This window comes from Sodiomyces alkalinus (assembly GCF_003711515.1).
Source record: "Sodiomyces alkalinus F11 unplaced genomic scaffold SODALscaffold_5, whole genome shotgun sequence".
Taxonomy (NCBI): Eukaryota; Fungi; Ascomycota; class Sordariomycetes; order Glomerellales; family Plectosphaerellaceae; genus Sodiomyces; species Sodiomyces alkalinus.
In genome coordinates, this window is record NW_021167083.1 from 742942 (window position 1) to 757346 (window position 14405).

At 54.4% G+C, this 14405-nt stretch overlaps 5 protein-coding genes across 5 annotated transcripts; 1 reads left to right on the top strand and 4 right to left on the bottom strand.

Moving 5' to 3' along the window:
- Positions 1-2324: 2324 nt before the first annotated feature.
- SODALDRAFT_333163 (dihydroorotase) lies at positions 2325-4053 on the bottom strand. Its single transcript, XM_028611898.1, has 3 exons — positions 3926-4053; positions 3142-3838; positions 2325-2936 (listed from the first exon to the last, which is right to left on the bottom strand). The coding sequence occupies exons 1-3, from the start codon at positions 3965-3967 to the stop codon at positions 2617-2619; spliced, it is 1059 nt and encodes a 352-aa protein (XP_028466364.1). The 5' UTR covers positions 3968-4053; the 3' UTR covers positions 2325-2616.
- Positions 4054-5644: 1591 nt separating this feature from the next.
- SODALDRAFT_324020 (EF-hand) lies at positions 5645-6717 on the bottom strand (the record flags this gene model as incomplete). The annotated part of the gene is made up of 3 exons (XM_028609849.1): positions 5645-6063; positions 6161-6626; positions 6715-6717. 3 exons carry the CDS (start codon positions 6715-6717, stop codon positions 5645-5647), a joined length of 888 nt encoding a protein of 295 aa, XP_028466365.1.
- A 1228-nt stretch (positions 6718-7945) lies between these two features.
- Positions 7946-10661, top strand: SODALDRAFT_339921 (spindle pole body interacting protein; the record flags this gene model as incomplete). The annotated part of the gene is made up of 3 exons (XM_028612897.1): positions 7946-8782; positions 8890-10152; positions 10251-10661. The coding sequence occupies 3 exons, from the start codon at positions 7946-7948 to the stop codon at positions 10659-10661; spliced, it is 2511 nt and encodes an 836-aa protein (XP_028466366.1).
- Positions 10662-11115: 454 nt separating this feature from the next.
- On the bottom strand, positions 11116-12108 carry SODALDRAFT_324022 (S-formylglutathione hydrolase; the record flags this gene model as incomplete). Its single annotated transcript, XM_028609850.1, has 3 exons — positions 11116-11196; positions 11267-11371; positions 11440-12108. 3 exons carry the CDS (start codon positions 12106-12108, stop codon positions 11116-11118), a joined length of 855 nt encoding a protein of 284 aa, XP_028466367.1.
- Positions 12109-13219: 1111 nt separating this feature from the next.
- On the bottom strand, positions 13220-14251 carry SODALDRAFT_165209 (RNA polymerase Rpb6). Its single transcript, XM_028606968.1, has 5 exons — positions 14061-14251; positions 13983-13992; positions 13723-13898; positions 13526-13645; positions 13220-13451 (listed from the first exon to the last, which is right to left on the bottom strand). The coding sequence occupies exons 1-5, from the start codon at positions 14099-14101 to the stop codon at positions 13415-13417; spliced, it is 384 nt and encodes a 127-aa protein (XP_028466368.1). The 5' UTR covers positions 14102-14251; the 3' UTR covers positions 13220-13414.
- Positions 14252-14405: the final 154 nt, after the last annotated feature.

Consider the following 14405-nt stretch of genomic DNA (forward strand, 5'->3'; position numbering starts at 1 on the left):
CGGATTTTTTGGTGTGGTGGGTGGGCGTAGTTTCTTACTAAGTGAGGTAAGTCGATAATAAGGGAGGTGTGAGGGGGGAGCGGGAACAAGCAGGACGACGTTGTCTTGATGCAACGATATGCTTGTGGCGGAGTGCGGGACGGCACGCGATGCTTGTAAGCGAGGTCGAAAGTGTGTGGCAAGGTACGTGGAAAGAAGTAGCTGAAAATGACGATGAGGCAGGAGGAAAGAAAAAAGAAAAAGAAAAAAATAATAATTCCCAGGACGAGGACCAAGCCCCCAACCGAAGGTGAGAGGAATATAGGAGGTATCGCGTAGGCTGCTGTAGAACCTTTTCGAAGAAGAATAGCTCTCAGAAAAGAATCAAGAGAAGTGAGAGATGCTGCTGCTGCCGTGGCAGATCGATAGGAGGAGCCAAAGAAACAAGGCAAAGCTCTAGCTTGGATGAGGTACGCAACCTTGGGCAACGGGCGCGAAAGCCCAGGCGCAAAGTCAAACAATTAACTTTCAGTGACCGGTTCGGCCACGTTGATCTTGATGCTGGTGAGGCCGATAGTACTCGAAGCTGTTCGAGGTAAGTCCTATCTTGTTTCACTCGTTGTTCGCTTCTCTCAAGTCGAATCGCTGGTCAAGATATCCGGGAGGTTGTTTGGGTTGAGATGTGCTGTGGGTGTTGACTTGATCAGGAGCTCGGGGTCAAACGGCGACCGGTAAACCAGGTTGCGCATCAAAGTTCCACGCGCTCTTGTCGGTACGAAGTATTCATCTGAATCTAGATAGGGGAGAAGGTAAGAGGAGAAAAAAATCCATAACAGGGGGGAGGGGAAAGGCCACCATGGTAATGAACGGTGGATAGGGGACCAGGATTTGTTTGACAGATTTATCATCGACCCGCCGTTTACAACGTGCATCCTCTGTAGCACAAATAGCGAACAAGAAACGAACAACGGCATTTCCCACCCCTGGCATTTCTTTTTTCTATTTTGTACTTTTACGGAGTCCTCCTTTCTTGTCTGACTAGCTCTATTCGTATTTTACCTGCTCCTCCGTCTGCGAGAAAGAAACGGTCGCTGCTTTGCACGGACTCCAGAGCAGTCTTATGGTATTGGGCCGCCAAGCGTGATATGAAAATGTGAGTAGGCTAGGAGAAATCACTTTTTCTGTTCGCACCTATAAAAGTACTGATACTCTATTTTTATAAACTTTTCCGCAGATAAATTGGTATTCTATACTTTTGGTGAAATGACACCCCACCGCATATGTGATTGACGATGAGCGGGCAAGCGGCAAGCAGCGGGAGCCAATGAATCCGGTGCAGCTGTAACTTTTTACCTGCACAGCCATGGATGAGCTCACCATGGTCTACCACTGGCTCTTGCGCTGCACGTACTAGCCACTTGATTTTCTGTTGCTCCGGGCAGCCAAAGTGAAAATCGGCGGGGAGAATCGTGAAACCAGAGGAGTCCAGCTGCATCAGCCCTCTTTCCTCTCTTTGTTCCCGGTTTGATTCCTCCATTATACATCGTGTGTCCCAAGTATAGACACTTTGTCTCTCCATAAGGTACCTTGCGGATATAAGGAACATTTTCTGATGCTACGCTACGATATAATTTCTAGCTAATTAGTATGGTATAGCCCAACGCGACCTTGACCCCAGACCCCTGTCCGGGAGGACCCTTACCCGTATTCTCGGTATCACTTTATCGAGGCATTTGCAAGAAACCACTATTCTCTCACCACTACCAGCCGACTGGTTCGAGAAGGTTCGGTGGGGCAGAAACGCGGGACCCCTGCGCCCGTTGTGCTAGTCCGCTGTCAGTTTCTCACGAGATGTCCTTTTTCGGTCATTCAACGGCGAAACAATGCGGACATGTACCAAATAATTAATTACGAAGTATTCGTACTTCTTACGGAGTGGTAGGTATTACGGAATATTCATGTACGAAATCTTTCGACCTTCGCAAGTCCTTTCCCATCCCATGGCGTCCGTCTGATGAGAGACCGTGCATATGCAGCCCCGTTGGACTTGGACCATCTGGTGAACCATCGTCTCCTCTTCCCAACCTCCGGAGGGTATGTACCTCTTGGGGCCCTGCAGGACTTCCGTCTGATCTGGACAAGGCAACTTGCATGCATACTCCGTACAACAAGACTGGAGTATGACTTGGCTCATCGTGCGTCACTTCACCTGCAGATTTGCTGGTCGACCTACCCAATTTTGACCCGACGATCTATCTCCCAGCCTCCTCGGATTTTCGACACCATACTCCGTGACCCAACGTCGGCTGGGCTCCCGCACGATCCTTTCATCACATAGCCGAAATTGTCCTCATTAGCTCTTTCTTCACATTACGCAACTCAAACTCGGAGTAGTCGGGCTTTAAATCCTCTACCCTAATACTTGGTAAATACATCGGAACAGAAGTTGTCGTATCCGAATGTACCTTATGTATCTGCCACGTAAGGTATGGTCGGTCGTCGGTACCTTATCCGTGGTGTTGATACTCCTCTTTCCTGTCCAACCTCAATGTCGACATGACTGTATGGTTCTCTTCCAGAGCCGGATGACTCGGATTGAGGGGCAGTCAGTATATTCTATGCCGAGATTTAACGCGTTTACAGCCACTCCAGGCTCCAAGTCTTCTTCCCTGCCCTATAATAGACAACCTCCACGCCCGCCGCCTTCAGGGATTCGGGAATAACTTCGTCAGTCTTCCTCAGCACGATCTTCTTTGTGCTTTGCTCAACCCTGTAGAAATCCCGGCCCCATTCACCCAGGAAACCTGAAAGAACCTCCTCAGTGACCTGTTCGTCTCGAATGTCCCCCCTCTCGATCCCTTCCTCGAGCGCTGTGAGGATGTACTGGCACGCAAATGGCTGGGTGAAGACACCAGCTGCTGCGCTGCCCTTGCCCTTCTTGGCACTAATGTCGTGGGCTTTTCCCGGATAGTCCAGTCAGCCAACCCGGCTCACCGCGAGAAAGAATAGTTGTGAGGAAAATGAAAGGAGTACAAAAGAAAGAATATAGGTGGTGAAGAGAACTCGGGAAGAAAAAGAAGAAAAAAAAAAAGGAAAAAAAAAAAGAAAAAGAAACGAGGGGAAAGAGAAGAAGGGTGTTGTCCCAGTATAAGAATCACTTACGAGCACTATCAGTACCCAAGAAGAACTTGCCACCACTCGTCACGAGGGCATTCAACAGGGCAGCACGATCCTCGGGCGACTTAGCCACGGGCTTGCAGTAGCAGAAGACATCCCCGACAGCCTGGTCGATGACCAAGGACAGGTGATGGGCCGTGATCGTGCCGCGCACGGTGTCACCGCACGCCCGGACCGCCTCGACGGCGTCCGCGGTAGTGACGTGCTCCAGGACGATGCGCAGGCGCGGGAACTGGCGGTGGAGGTCAAGCAGAGTGGGCAGGAAGCGCGACTCGGCGTTCATGACCGAGATGTCCGGGCGCGTCCCCGTCGGCACCTCGCCGTGGATGTTCAGGACGAGGTCGCACTCCTCCATGGCCCGCAGCGTCTCCGCGTGGCTCTCGAACGACAGCACGCCGCCGGCCGAGTTGGTCGTCGTGCCCTTGGGGTAGGACTTGATGCCCGCGATCCCGGCCGCCTTGGCCTCGCGGACCACTTCGGGCGTGATGCTCTCGTCCAGGAAGAGGGTCATCAGGTAGTTGATGCTGTCGTCGATGGCGCGCAGCCGGTCCCGGTACGCCAGGGCCTGGGCCACCGTCGTGACGGGCGGGGTGAGGTTGGGCATCACGTAGACCGTGTCTATCCCGCCGGGGCGGATGGTCGGGACGACCGCCTCGCTCATTGCCCCATCTCGGAGATGAACCTTCAGACGCGGAAAACATCCGCGCCGTCGTCAGTTTGCTTGAGTTGAATCTTCAAAGAGGGACGTGAGAGGACCAAGCTCCCTTACATGGAAGTCGGCCCCTGCGGGGAGAGTATACTCCGGCTTCATTTTTGAGGAAGTTTTAGTTGGCAAGAAAGAAATATTGGCTCGAAATAGCAATCGCAGCCTTCCCAATGGCTTGATTTAACTAAGGTAGTCGCGAAAGCTGAGGGAGGGGCGAAGACATTTTGTGATGCCCCGCGAAATGGGGCTGCGATAAGATAAGACACGAAGGGGCTACTGGCCACACAAAGGTTTCGAGGCTTTTGGTACCCTTTGAACGTGTAAGTATGCCTTGATACTTTTGCCTACCCATATAATTAGTACATGTCGTCTTTCTTTTAGTGCCGCTGGCAAGTTGTCGGAATGACTCGGGCTTCATTCCATTCAACCTGGCATAGTTTTAATTAATAGGCCTCAGACTCAAGAGGCTCCTCATGGCCAAGCCCTGGATTTCTGGCAAGAACCCGGCCTAGGGGTCTCACAAATGGTCAGAACTATGAATTTCCCCTTCGCTTCCCTTGTCTCTTGTCTGCTCTACTTCTCCCCACAACTGAACTATCAGATGCCCGATGAAGTCGTGTGAAGGGGGCAGGAGAGTAAGTCGAGACTGGCTGTGAAGGGAAGGCCCGGGGAACCGGGGGGGGTGCGGGGTGGGGAGGGCTTAGATGCACGCTGCCAGATTGCAGAGAGCTGCCGAAGGGAGGGTTGCTATACTATGAAGCCGGTGAGACCAAGGATCCGGGAGGAGTTCGGCCTCGCCATGACCCCTGTCGAGATTCGGCGGGCTAATAATGACGGTGAACACCGACAGTGTATTAGGAAACTCCAGGCGGCAAGAGACGATATCGTGACTTTTGTTAGCGATCTTCTGGGATGGGGGGAAGCCGGGAAATACGATCGTTGGCTAAAAGGCTCGTTTAATATCGGCTACGCTATTAAGCGTCCGGAAGGAGGCATCGATGATAGCAGACCTACCTCGGCGTTTATTCGATTCCCCATCCCCGGCCGCACGTATTCGTCATGGAGTGCCGAGAAGGTCAAGAAAGAGGTCATGATTCTCGAGTATCTTCGCGAGTATACTACTATTCCCGTTCCCCGGGTGCACTCCTGGCGCTCGGCCGAGGACATCCCACGGCAGCTGGCCCCCTTTATTCTAATGGATGTCATGGACCGGGGTTGCTTGGACGATCTCTAAAGAAGCCGACACAGAGTGACCAAGGCCCGTTGATACTCGACCCTGACATTGACGAAAGGAAGCTTGAGCGCGTCATGCTAAATACCCTGCGTGATCGAGCGTAAGTTAGGTGTTATTGCGTACAGGGTCTGGAAAGGCTGTTGTGTAGACGTAGCTGACTAGACTCGACTGTCGAGGATCTGATTCATCTTATCTTTGTCCGTAGAAACCGAAAAGCGTCCTGTTAGTCAAAGAAGAGGACCCTACTTTCGGTGCTTCATTCAGATTATCCGCTTCACCATCGCTTCCTATAGCACGGCCTAATCATGTCAGGACATCCCTAGAAATCAGTAGCGACCGAAGACTAAACTCGCAAATGTGAGTGCAGTAACAAAAGCCCACACACAAAAAAAAACAATTCATTCCTTTCATACCCTGACGCACACGTCCTACATAATGCCCTGGTCATCCCCAAACGCCCTGCCCAACCTGTTAAGCCCCGAGAAAAATACCCGATCAAGCCAGGAGTAGAAACTCCCCGTTCAAAGACAGCAAAGCCTCGTGAGACTTCAGTCTTCGGATCCCTCAGCCGAGGAAGACTCCGAGTTGCCATTTGCGCCCATGATGGAGTTGACAAAGTCCTGGTACCGGAACACTTCGCCACGCTTTCCCAGCCCACCCTGCTGCATGTTGCGGCTGAAAGCCCTCCGGCCCGTGAAGCCCTCTATGACCTTGTCGACCTCGGCCGCCGTCAAAGGCCGCTCACCGGATTCCGGCGCCGTGTGCAGCAGCGCGTCCCGAAGCTCGGCCAGGTCAATCTGCCCGCTGTCGTCGTCATCGAAGGCCGAGAAGGCGGAGATCAGCTCCGACTGGGCCGACAGCGCCGCTAACATGGACGCGACGGAGTTGAGGAAGGCGGCCATGGTGATGGTCTGAGGGGCCGAGGGCGGGAAGAATTTGGATACGTCGGATGCATCCGCGGGTAGACCTGAAGAAACAAAAGGGGAGGGGTCAACGGTCAGCGCTTATGTTGTTTCGGCACTCTCTCCCGTGACGCAGAGAGAGAGAGAGAGAGGTCTACGTACCAAGTTGGTTCAGCATGTCCGCCACATCCTCTCTATTGACGACGCCGTCGCTGTCCCGGTCGAGGATTTCGAAGCCCTCCCGCAACGTCCTGACCTGGGTTTGTTGCAGCTGCCCCAGGGCGTTGCCGTAGGTGGGTGGCTTGGTGGGCGATGGCGATGGCGATGCCCGAGTCACTGCCCGCGGGGAGGCCAGCATGATGTCGGCGGGCGTCTCTTGGGCGCGTGGTGTCCCCTTGGGCGTCAGGTCGTCTGCCGAGGATTTTGTCGGCGTTACAGGGTCGGCGGCGAACCTGGAGGTGCTGGCGCGGAAGGGTGCTGCTTTTGTGGGTGACCCGGATGGGGTTGTTTGTCGAAGCGGAAGCGGGGAGCTGGCGGAGGGCGAAGCAGGAGATTCGGGGCGGCGGAAGGGGGAGCTACGTGGAGACCCGTACCCGAGTGGGGAGGGTTTGTATGCAGCAGGCATGGCCTACAAGCGAGGCGAAGAGGAAGGTTAGGGAGATGGGACATTGTACTTTCCAGGGGATGGAGACTGCTGGGAGGTTGAGCGGACTTACCATTTTGCCCGGTCTGGGGTTAGGGATGGATAGAATTGAATATATATACCTTAGATATAAGAATGACCACGTGAAGTCTGCAATACCTACTTTGTTGATACGTTCCGTGAGGTGGAGTATCCGTGGTTGGGTCGATCTCGGACGTTGGCGAAGTCGATAAGATGGATAAGGGATTTGAGTAAGGTAACCACAGCGATGAAGTTGGGCAGAAGGGTTTTGTTCTCGGGGTTTTTTTTTTCTTGTAGAATTCCTTTGAGCTCAATTGTCTATGTTCGGTATTGCGCAATCGTGCGAGCTATTGTAGGGTGTTCGTTCATGTGCTTCCAAGACGCTGTTGGACATGGTACAGGGGAGGGCGCAACTGTTGATTCCAAAGTAAACAAACGTACGTAATAATAATTGCTTCCCAGCAACGACACCAATTCTCGGGTACCTTATTAGCTAATTAGGTACGTACCTGCATACCGAGCACTGACCAGAACGAAACGGTAAATTTCTGTGGGGTAGTAATCTGTGGCTGGAACAACCAGAACTCCTTTGCAAAGCCACACAACGTGGCTAATAAGGGGCCGTTTCAGTACACGCACCTTGCCTCGGGGACCCTGTGCTGCTAAAAAAAGCTAAGCGATCCCTAGTTCGAATCCTCTCCTTTCCGCTGTTCCCTCAGCTCTGGGGGATCATAGCACAGCCCCTGTCCAGCCGCCAACCAATGAAGGTAACCCTCAGCGTACCGGGGGAAGGAGGGGAATCGAGAAGAGCTAGAAGGAAGAGAAAAGGACAAGAGTCGGACCGCTCCGGAATCCTACGAATCCCTGAATCCAAGGGGTTTTCTACAGTCTCGACCCCTATTTTCGATCCACCCCCCTTTCTTCACCGACGAGGCTGTTGACTGACTCGGCTGACGTTTCCACCGAGTCAACGCGCAGAAGTCGAGCCGTTAATTACCCTTTCGACACCTCAGTCATCGTCTTCCTGCACATCATTGGCAGCAACTATCCCACGGAAGCCACAGTCCACGAGATCATGTACCGGTCTAGATCGTGGTCACTAGATTCAACTCGCACCCGGCCGAGGACGTAGGTTTCCAGGGCTCAGACCGACCTCCCCCTCCCCCGATCTCCGCGCTATAATCGAATACATCTCGTCTAGAAGCCTTCCGATACTGGTTGACCCTCTTGGCTACGGTGCGACATCTTCACGGATTCGAATACTGGTGGCATAGCATCATATCATGGCTTCGACCAACGCCTCGTTGCCGTTCCTCACGCGCAACCACAGCAGCGGCAATATCCATGGCAGCCAAAATGGGCCGTGGCCCAGCCGCCGTACCTCCCTCTCCAACTTCCCCGCCTCCAGATCTCCTTCTCAGATGTCGAATTATTCACGGCCCTCGCGTCCTCCTCACCCGTCCATCGCAGAGGCCGATCACTCTTCCGACCAAGGCTCCAAGTCCAAGACACCCTCCACCGGTCTCTCCTCCCAACACTCCTCCCTCTCGGCCCCCCCCAGGCGATATAACCCAAACGCTCATCCTGCTCGTAAACTGCGGCCCCAATATCCCAGAGGCTCCACCGAGAATCATGTTGAGTACATATTAGTAGCATCCTTCGATATCGACCGCGGGCCCGTGATGGAGCACCAGTATCCTGTAGCCATCACGGGTGACGAGCACATGCTAGCCGAACTCATGCTACCAGACCAGGCGCACGTCCGCAACCAGGACTGGACGATATTCTTCTTACATAAAGACACGAGCCAGGAGGAGGAAGAAGAAGAACGAGCAAAGAGAGAAAGGCGACAGAGACGAAGACAGAGGAAGCTGAACGCAGCGGCGGGTATCATTAGTGAAGAGTATGAGGAGGAAGACGGTGGCCAAGGTGGCGACGACGGGGGCGACGACGACGACGACGACGAATCAACAGACAGCGAGCCAGAAGGCGGGGAGGGACCGCCCCTGGTTCATGTTCTCAACCTGGTTAACACGAAGCAGGATAAGACGGTAAAGAGAGGTGCCGTGGTGAAGGCCATGGCCATATGCACGCGCCATCCGTTCCTACATATTTACAAGGTAAGGACACCCCTTTTCGTCCCAGAGGCTAGACATATAGTCTACTCCTCGTTCCGTTTAAACCCCCGCGGTATAAGGTGCAAGGCCAGCTAAAACTATGCTTAAAGCCCCTGTTGCTGCTTGCACTAGAAGAATACTTTAAGTCGCCCGTGCCAGAAACACTGGCCATGTTGTACGACGCCGTTAATGCCATGGATCTGTCGCTCATGCCCAAGTTGAGTTTACTTGAAAGACATCTGTTATTAGCCAGCGACGACAAGGACCTCTTCGTGGAGAAATTCGAACAAATGATTGAAATGCGCCTCGCCGAAGACCGCGGCGAGCCGCTCCCCGAGCCATCGCTGGATGACAGCCAACAGCCCCCGAAACGACCAGACATCTCGAGAGCGGGAACGAAGGAATACATCGAGGGCCAGGGGCAGAGCCAGTCGAAGTACTCGGTTCCCCGGGACACGCACGAATTCGAGAGCAAGGTCATGTACAAGGGCATTCCCATCCCCATCAAGGTGCCGGTCGCCATCATGCCGGAGACGGTGGGCGACTTCTCCCTGATCAAGCTCATCCAGAAGTTCTCCGAGCAGCACAGCAAGTCGCCGCAGCCATTCCCCCTGCATCCGCACCTCACCACCAACGGCCCCAACACACATCCCATCGTTGTGCTTGTCAACGCCCTTCTCACGCAGAAGCGCGTGATCTTCTTGGGACATAACATGCCCTCCGGGGACGTGGCGGAGGCCGTGCTCGCCGCTTGCGCCCTAGCATCCGGGGGCACTCTGCGCGGTTTCACCCGGCACGCCTTCCCGTACACCGACCTGACTAAAGTGGACGACCTGCTCCGAGTCCCCGGCTTCATCGCCGGCGTCACGAACCCGACGTTCGAGATGCATCCGGAATGGTGGGACGTCCTGTGCGATCTGCCGTCGGGCCGGGTCAAGATCAGCAGCAAAACCGACCCTGCCGCCGTGACCGAAGGCATGGTGTATTTCCAGCAGCAGAATCCTTCGTTTGCCGGGCTGGTGGGGGGCACGTCCAAGGTCTCGGCGGAAACCGACCTGACGGGCGACGCGGCCTTTATGCGGGAGGTTTTGAAATGCATCGCCGCCCGGCGCGGCGAGCGCGTCATCCGGGCGATGTGGAGGGATTGGGTCATCAAGTTTACCCGCATCGCAGCCGCCTTCGAAGAGTCCGTGTACGGCGCGAGTGCTCTGTACATTGGCGGCGACGACGCCGAGACCGGGTCAGGACCCGGGGTAGTAAGCGGGCACGGCTATGTGTGGGCAGATGAGCAGTCGAAGCAGAAGGAGCTAGCGGGCAACGTGACGAGGATTGAGGGGTGGAGGAATACCAGGAGCTACTACAGCTTCATTCAGGTACGCTGAGCCGAAAACACTCGGAAACACGGGGGAGGGCATCATCTACCTGTTGCGTGAAAAAAGGTTATGCTAACACGAACCGGCGGCGAAAACAGGATCTTGCGCAGCTCTACACAGTACGCCCACTCAAAGGCCTCGACCTCCACCACATGCACGACCGGCTACGGACGCAGCGGCTGAACCCGGCCCAGAGCAAGGAGATCTACATGGCGTTCGCCAAGCACGTGCACACCTACGACGAGATCTGCCTCCTGCTGACCGTGGCGCCGGAGTCGCACGCCGGCCTGTTCTACGTGGCGCTCGGGCTCTTCCACAAGGACCGCGAGGTGCGCGTCTACACGGCCGAGCTGCTGGACCGCATCAGCGAGCACGAGGCGGGGAAGCGGTGGTGGAAGTCGCTCAGCCGGTTCGAGAAGCTGGCGTACATGCGCGTCCGCAAGGAGATGGATGGGGAGATGAGAGTCAAAGGCGGCCTGAGCCCGGAGCTGGAGCGGAGGATTAGCTAGGAGGCCTGCTGGAGCGAGCTCGAGACATCGGCTTTTGGAGTTGGACAATCACCCCCTTACAATTCTCTCTTGCCTTTCTTTTTATCTTTTCGGGTCGGGCCATTCATTTATTGGACTTGATCTTCTCATATCGACAAGGCGTGTAGGCGACGGACGCATCTTTTCTCTACTTCACCGGCACTTCGCCGGTGGTCTCTCACCAAGGAGGCGGAGCTCTGGCATTTACCCCCGGTTTTTTGCATGATGGGAGGAAAGTGACGGGATATCATCTAAGCCTCATTATTTTCATCCTCATAGACAGGAGCGTTGTGTGTCTTCGATATAGCGGTGGTGTTTTATTACGCGCATCTGCATCAACCATTTAGTGACGTCTTTGGCGTTATCTTCGTCTATAGTTCTTGTCGCTTCAATATTCCCATTTCCTTGCATCGTTCATTCCCCTGTTGCTTCCTAGTTATAGGCCCAGAAACTTTGCAGCGTGGTTGACGTGGTCGTGTTGGAAAGTGGCCATGAAGAAGTACGAGTGATCATAACCCTGCGGAGAGAATATCGATTAGTATCACTCCCCGTTTGCAACAGACAATAGTAGATGGGGGCCGACTTACCTCCTGGTACCGCAGTTCCAATCCCTCAATACCGGCATCCTTGACTGCCTTTTCAAAGTTCTCGGGAAGGAGCTGGCCCTGCTTGTAAAAGTTGTCGCCCGTCCCCTTCAAGAAACGACATTGGTGGTTAGCAAAAGAAAGGAATGCCTCAAGAAGAAAAGCACTACACGTACGACATCAATAAGGGCATTCAGAGGCCCCTTCCACCCCTTAACCAGCTCGGTAGCGTCGTGCTTCTTCCACTCCTCCCTATCGTCGCCAAGGTAGCCCGAGAAGGCCTTCTCGCCCCAGGGGCAGCGCGAAGGGTTGGCGATGGGGGCGAAGGCGCTGACGCTGCGGTACTTGCCGGGGTACTTGAGGTAGAGGGACAGGGCGCCGTGGCCGCCCATGGAGTGGCCGGTGATGGAGAGGCGGGACGGGTCGAGCTTGCCGGCGAACTCGCGGAAGACGAGGTCCGGGAGCTCGGTGGTCAGGTAGGACTCCATCTGGTAGTTCTGGGCGTAGGGCGCGCGGGTGGCGTCGATGTAGAAGGAGGCGGCCTCGCCGAAGTCGTAGGCGTCGTTGGCGCCGGGGATGTCGAGCCCCCGCGGGGAAGTGTCCGGGAAGAGGAGGGCCAGGCCGCGGGCCGAGGCGCTGGATTGCAGGAAGGCCTTCTCGGTCGCGTTGTCGGGGGTGCAGGTCAGGCCTGAGAGGTACATCAGGAGGGGGACGGCCTTGGTGGAGGACTGCGGCGGGAGGTAGAGGTTCAGGGCCATGTCGGTGCCGGTCACGGCGGATTTGTGGGATAGTTTGAGGAGTTGGCCGCCAAAGGAGGCGATGGTCGCTTTCGTTGTGAAGGCCATGATGGAGGTGTTCGGGAAGTACGCTTGGTGCTTCGTACCGCAACAAGGGGTGGTGATGATATTGAAGTCAGGGGGTTCCGAGGGACGCGTAAAGAGGCTGTCGGTTGAAGTCTGCGGGAGGGGTTCAGAGAGTGCGAAAGTATAAGAACCTTTCCTCCAGGAGAAGGCCGAGATATCGCCTCTGTTATCAATTCAATTAGGGGAAATTACGTATAGAAGCCGAGTGGAGGTCATACAGAGAGGGGGAGTTACACTCCCGGCACCTTGGAGTAGTGAAAGGTGGGAAGTTTCGAGGACTCCGCTGCGGTGACCCCACCAGCAGACCCCGCCCTTCAATTCGGTGGATGGCTCCGGACTGGCGTCATACCTTACCTTTAGGTACCTTAAGGTAGCTTGCTCATCAAGACAGTGGCTTAGGTAATATCATTTGATATCAACTGAGGTGTTCTCCGGAAATGTTCCTTTCTCGTCGACAGTAGCTATTAGCTACCTTAGGTGTGGACCTGGTCCATACCCCATGAAGCAGTTCTCCTGGTCTTATTCCAGTTCAAAAAGTCAACGTACTAGAGCGACCTAGATGGCTTTGATCTGAGAACGGTGGCATCAGATTACCTGGCTAAAATTAAGATCTGTAGTCATCTATGGTATGCCACCCTGTCTCTCTTGAACTGGAGGTTATTTCCTGGAGGAAGTCGTTCTTGACAGTGGAATGTCGAGACTTGAATACCCTCCCCAGCAAGCTGAAGCCTTCGGAGAGTACCAGGATTCATCCTGACGTCTATCGAATGCCGTGTCTCGGAGTATCGACTCTTTTCCTCGTTACTCTAACGTGGTCAAGCCATGCCACACTGCATTCTTCCTGGATTCCCGACGGCTTTTTTTTTTGTGTCGCCATCTGCCTCACAATCGTACATTAAAACCCCCGTGGGAGAACTGTCGACGGTCTGTCGACTGGGTACTTGCTGAGATCATGGAGCTTTAAAGCCAGAGCTCAAAGGGGCGTCCTGACCCTTTATGCCGAAGCATATGGTGCAGAGCTCTGTCAGTTCGAGCCAAACAGATATTCGAGAGTGAACCGCAATGGATTGTCACGCAAGAACACTGCAGCAACTCGACTAAGTCTCTCTCAAAATCAGATTTCTTTCCTGAAACGCCTCGCTAGTATACTCAGTTGGTAGCACACTGGTGCAAATGAGAAAAAAAGGCCACCGTAGCCAAATCAGCAGAGCAGGTGTTAGAAGAAGGGAATTGCCGTGTCTCGATTCGACTCGGAGCTTTCCGTAGCTTGGTCCGACCTGTTACCACCTCACTGGAGCAACTCTTCGCAGGTCCAGTCCTCGTAGCTGAGGGAGCAATGTTGTCAGCTACCTAATCATTATGGGAAGAACGCTGTCCAATCTCGCAGCCATCGACTTACTATCCGTCCGGCATGTACCGGCGCACAATGAGAGGGATCTTCTTTTCACGAAGCTCCTTGATCGCGATTTGCAGGGGATCCGTCTCGCCCTCGAGGTCGACAAGCACAGGAGCATTCATGCTGATTGGAAGTAGGCGCATCAGTCCGACGCTCTTCTCTCCCATTGTTTGTTTCTCCCACCCCTCAAGACAACCTACCTGATCTGCAGGGCCCTCGTCCCTAGGATGCGCGCCCTCTCGTACTTGGTCATGTATGGTGTCGTGGTCCTCTGGTCGTCGGGAATCTTCTTGTCCTTGTGTGCCTGTGTGCTGCTCTTGCCTGCGTTGGCCGCCGCCGAAGGGTCGCCCGATGCAACCACGTTGTCCGCGTCTTCCTCGCCTTCCTGGTCACGACCGACTTGCTCATCGTCTACCATCTCCGGGTCGTAGTAGTCGGGCTGGTCGTCCTCTTCAAGGACGGGCTCGTCACTGCATCCAAGGTTAGACGCGTAAAAAGATCTCTAACGTGGCTGGTTCCCCAGAGTACGGTCACATACGCGCCGCCCATGCCATAGTTGTCGTCACCGAAGTCAGACATTTTGACTTTTTGGACAGATGATGTTGGACGAGTTCTGGTCGGGTTCAAAAGTCGCTATCGTCGTGTAATTCGTTGGTCGGCTGGTGGGGAAGTGAAGTGAAGAATGGCTGTTAATGAAGATGAAAAAAAAAAGAAAAGAAAAAAAAAAAGGACAAGCGCAAGGCTGCGATGCGCAAGGATTTGCTATCGTCGGCCCTGCACTAGCGTCAATCACCAACATGGGTCGGCTTAAAGGTACCTTACATAAGCCACCACAGCCACGCACAATCGCTTGGGACGGTCCATGTGGCTTTGAAGCCCCACA

What these genes read in the sequence shown, in the direction of transcription:
- SODALDRAFT_165209 (XM_028606968.1), bottom strand. Translation starts at nt 14,101, where the DNA reads ATGTCTGACTTCGGTGACGACAACTATGGCATGGGCGGCGC. An exon ending in ACGAGGGCCCTGCAGATCAG is followed by an intron (nt 13,646 to 13,722) that starts GTAGGTTGTCTT and finishes ACTTCCAATCAG; the next exon opens with CATGAATGCTCCTGTGCTTG. An exon ending in CGGTACATGCCGGACGGATA is followed by an intron (nt 13,452 to 13,525) that starts GTAAGTCGATGG and finishes TTGCTCCCTCAG; the next exon opens with CTACGAGGACTGGACCTGCG.
- SODALDRAFT_333163 (XM_028611898.1), bottom strand. Translation starts at nt 3,967, where the DNA reads ATGAAGCCGGAGTATACTCTCCCCGCAGGGGCCGACTTCCAT. An exon ending in CCGCAGGGGCCGACTTCCAT is followed by an intron (nt 3,839 to 3,925) that starts GTAAGGGAGCTT and finishes CCGCGTCTGAAG; the next exon opens with GTTCATCTCCGAGATGGGGC. An exon ending in CTTGGGTACTGATAGTGCTC is followed by an intron (nt 2,937 to 3,141) that starts GTAAGTGATTCT and finishes ATCCGGGAAAAG; the next exon opens with CCCACGACATTAGTGCCAAG.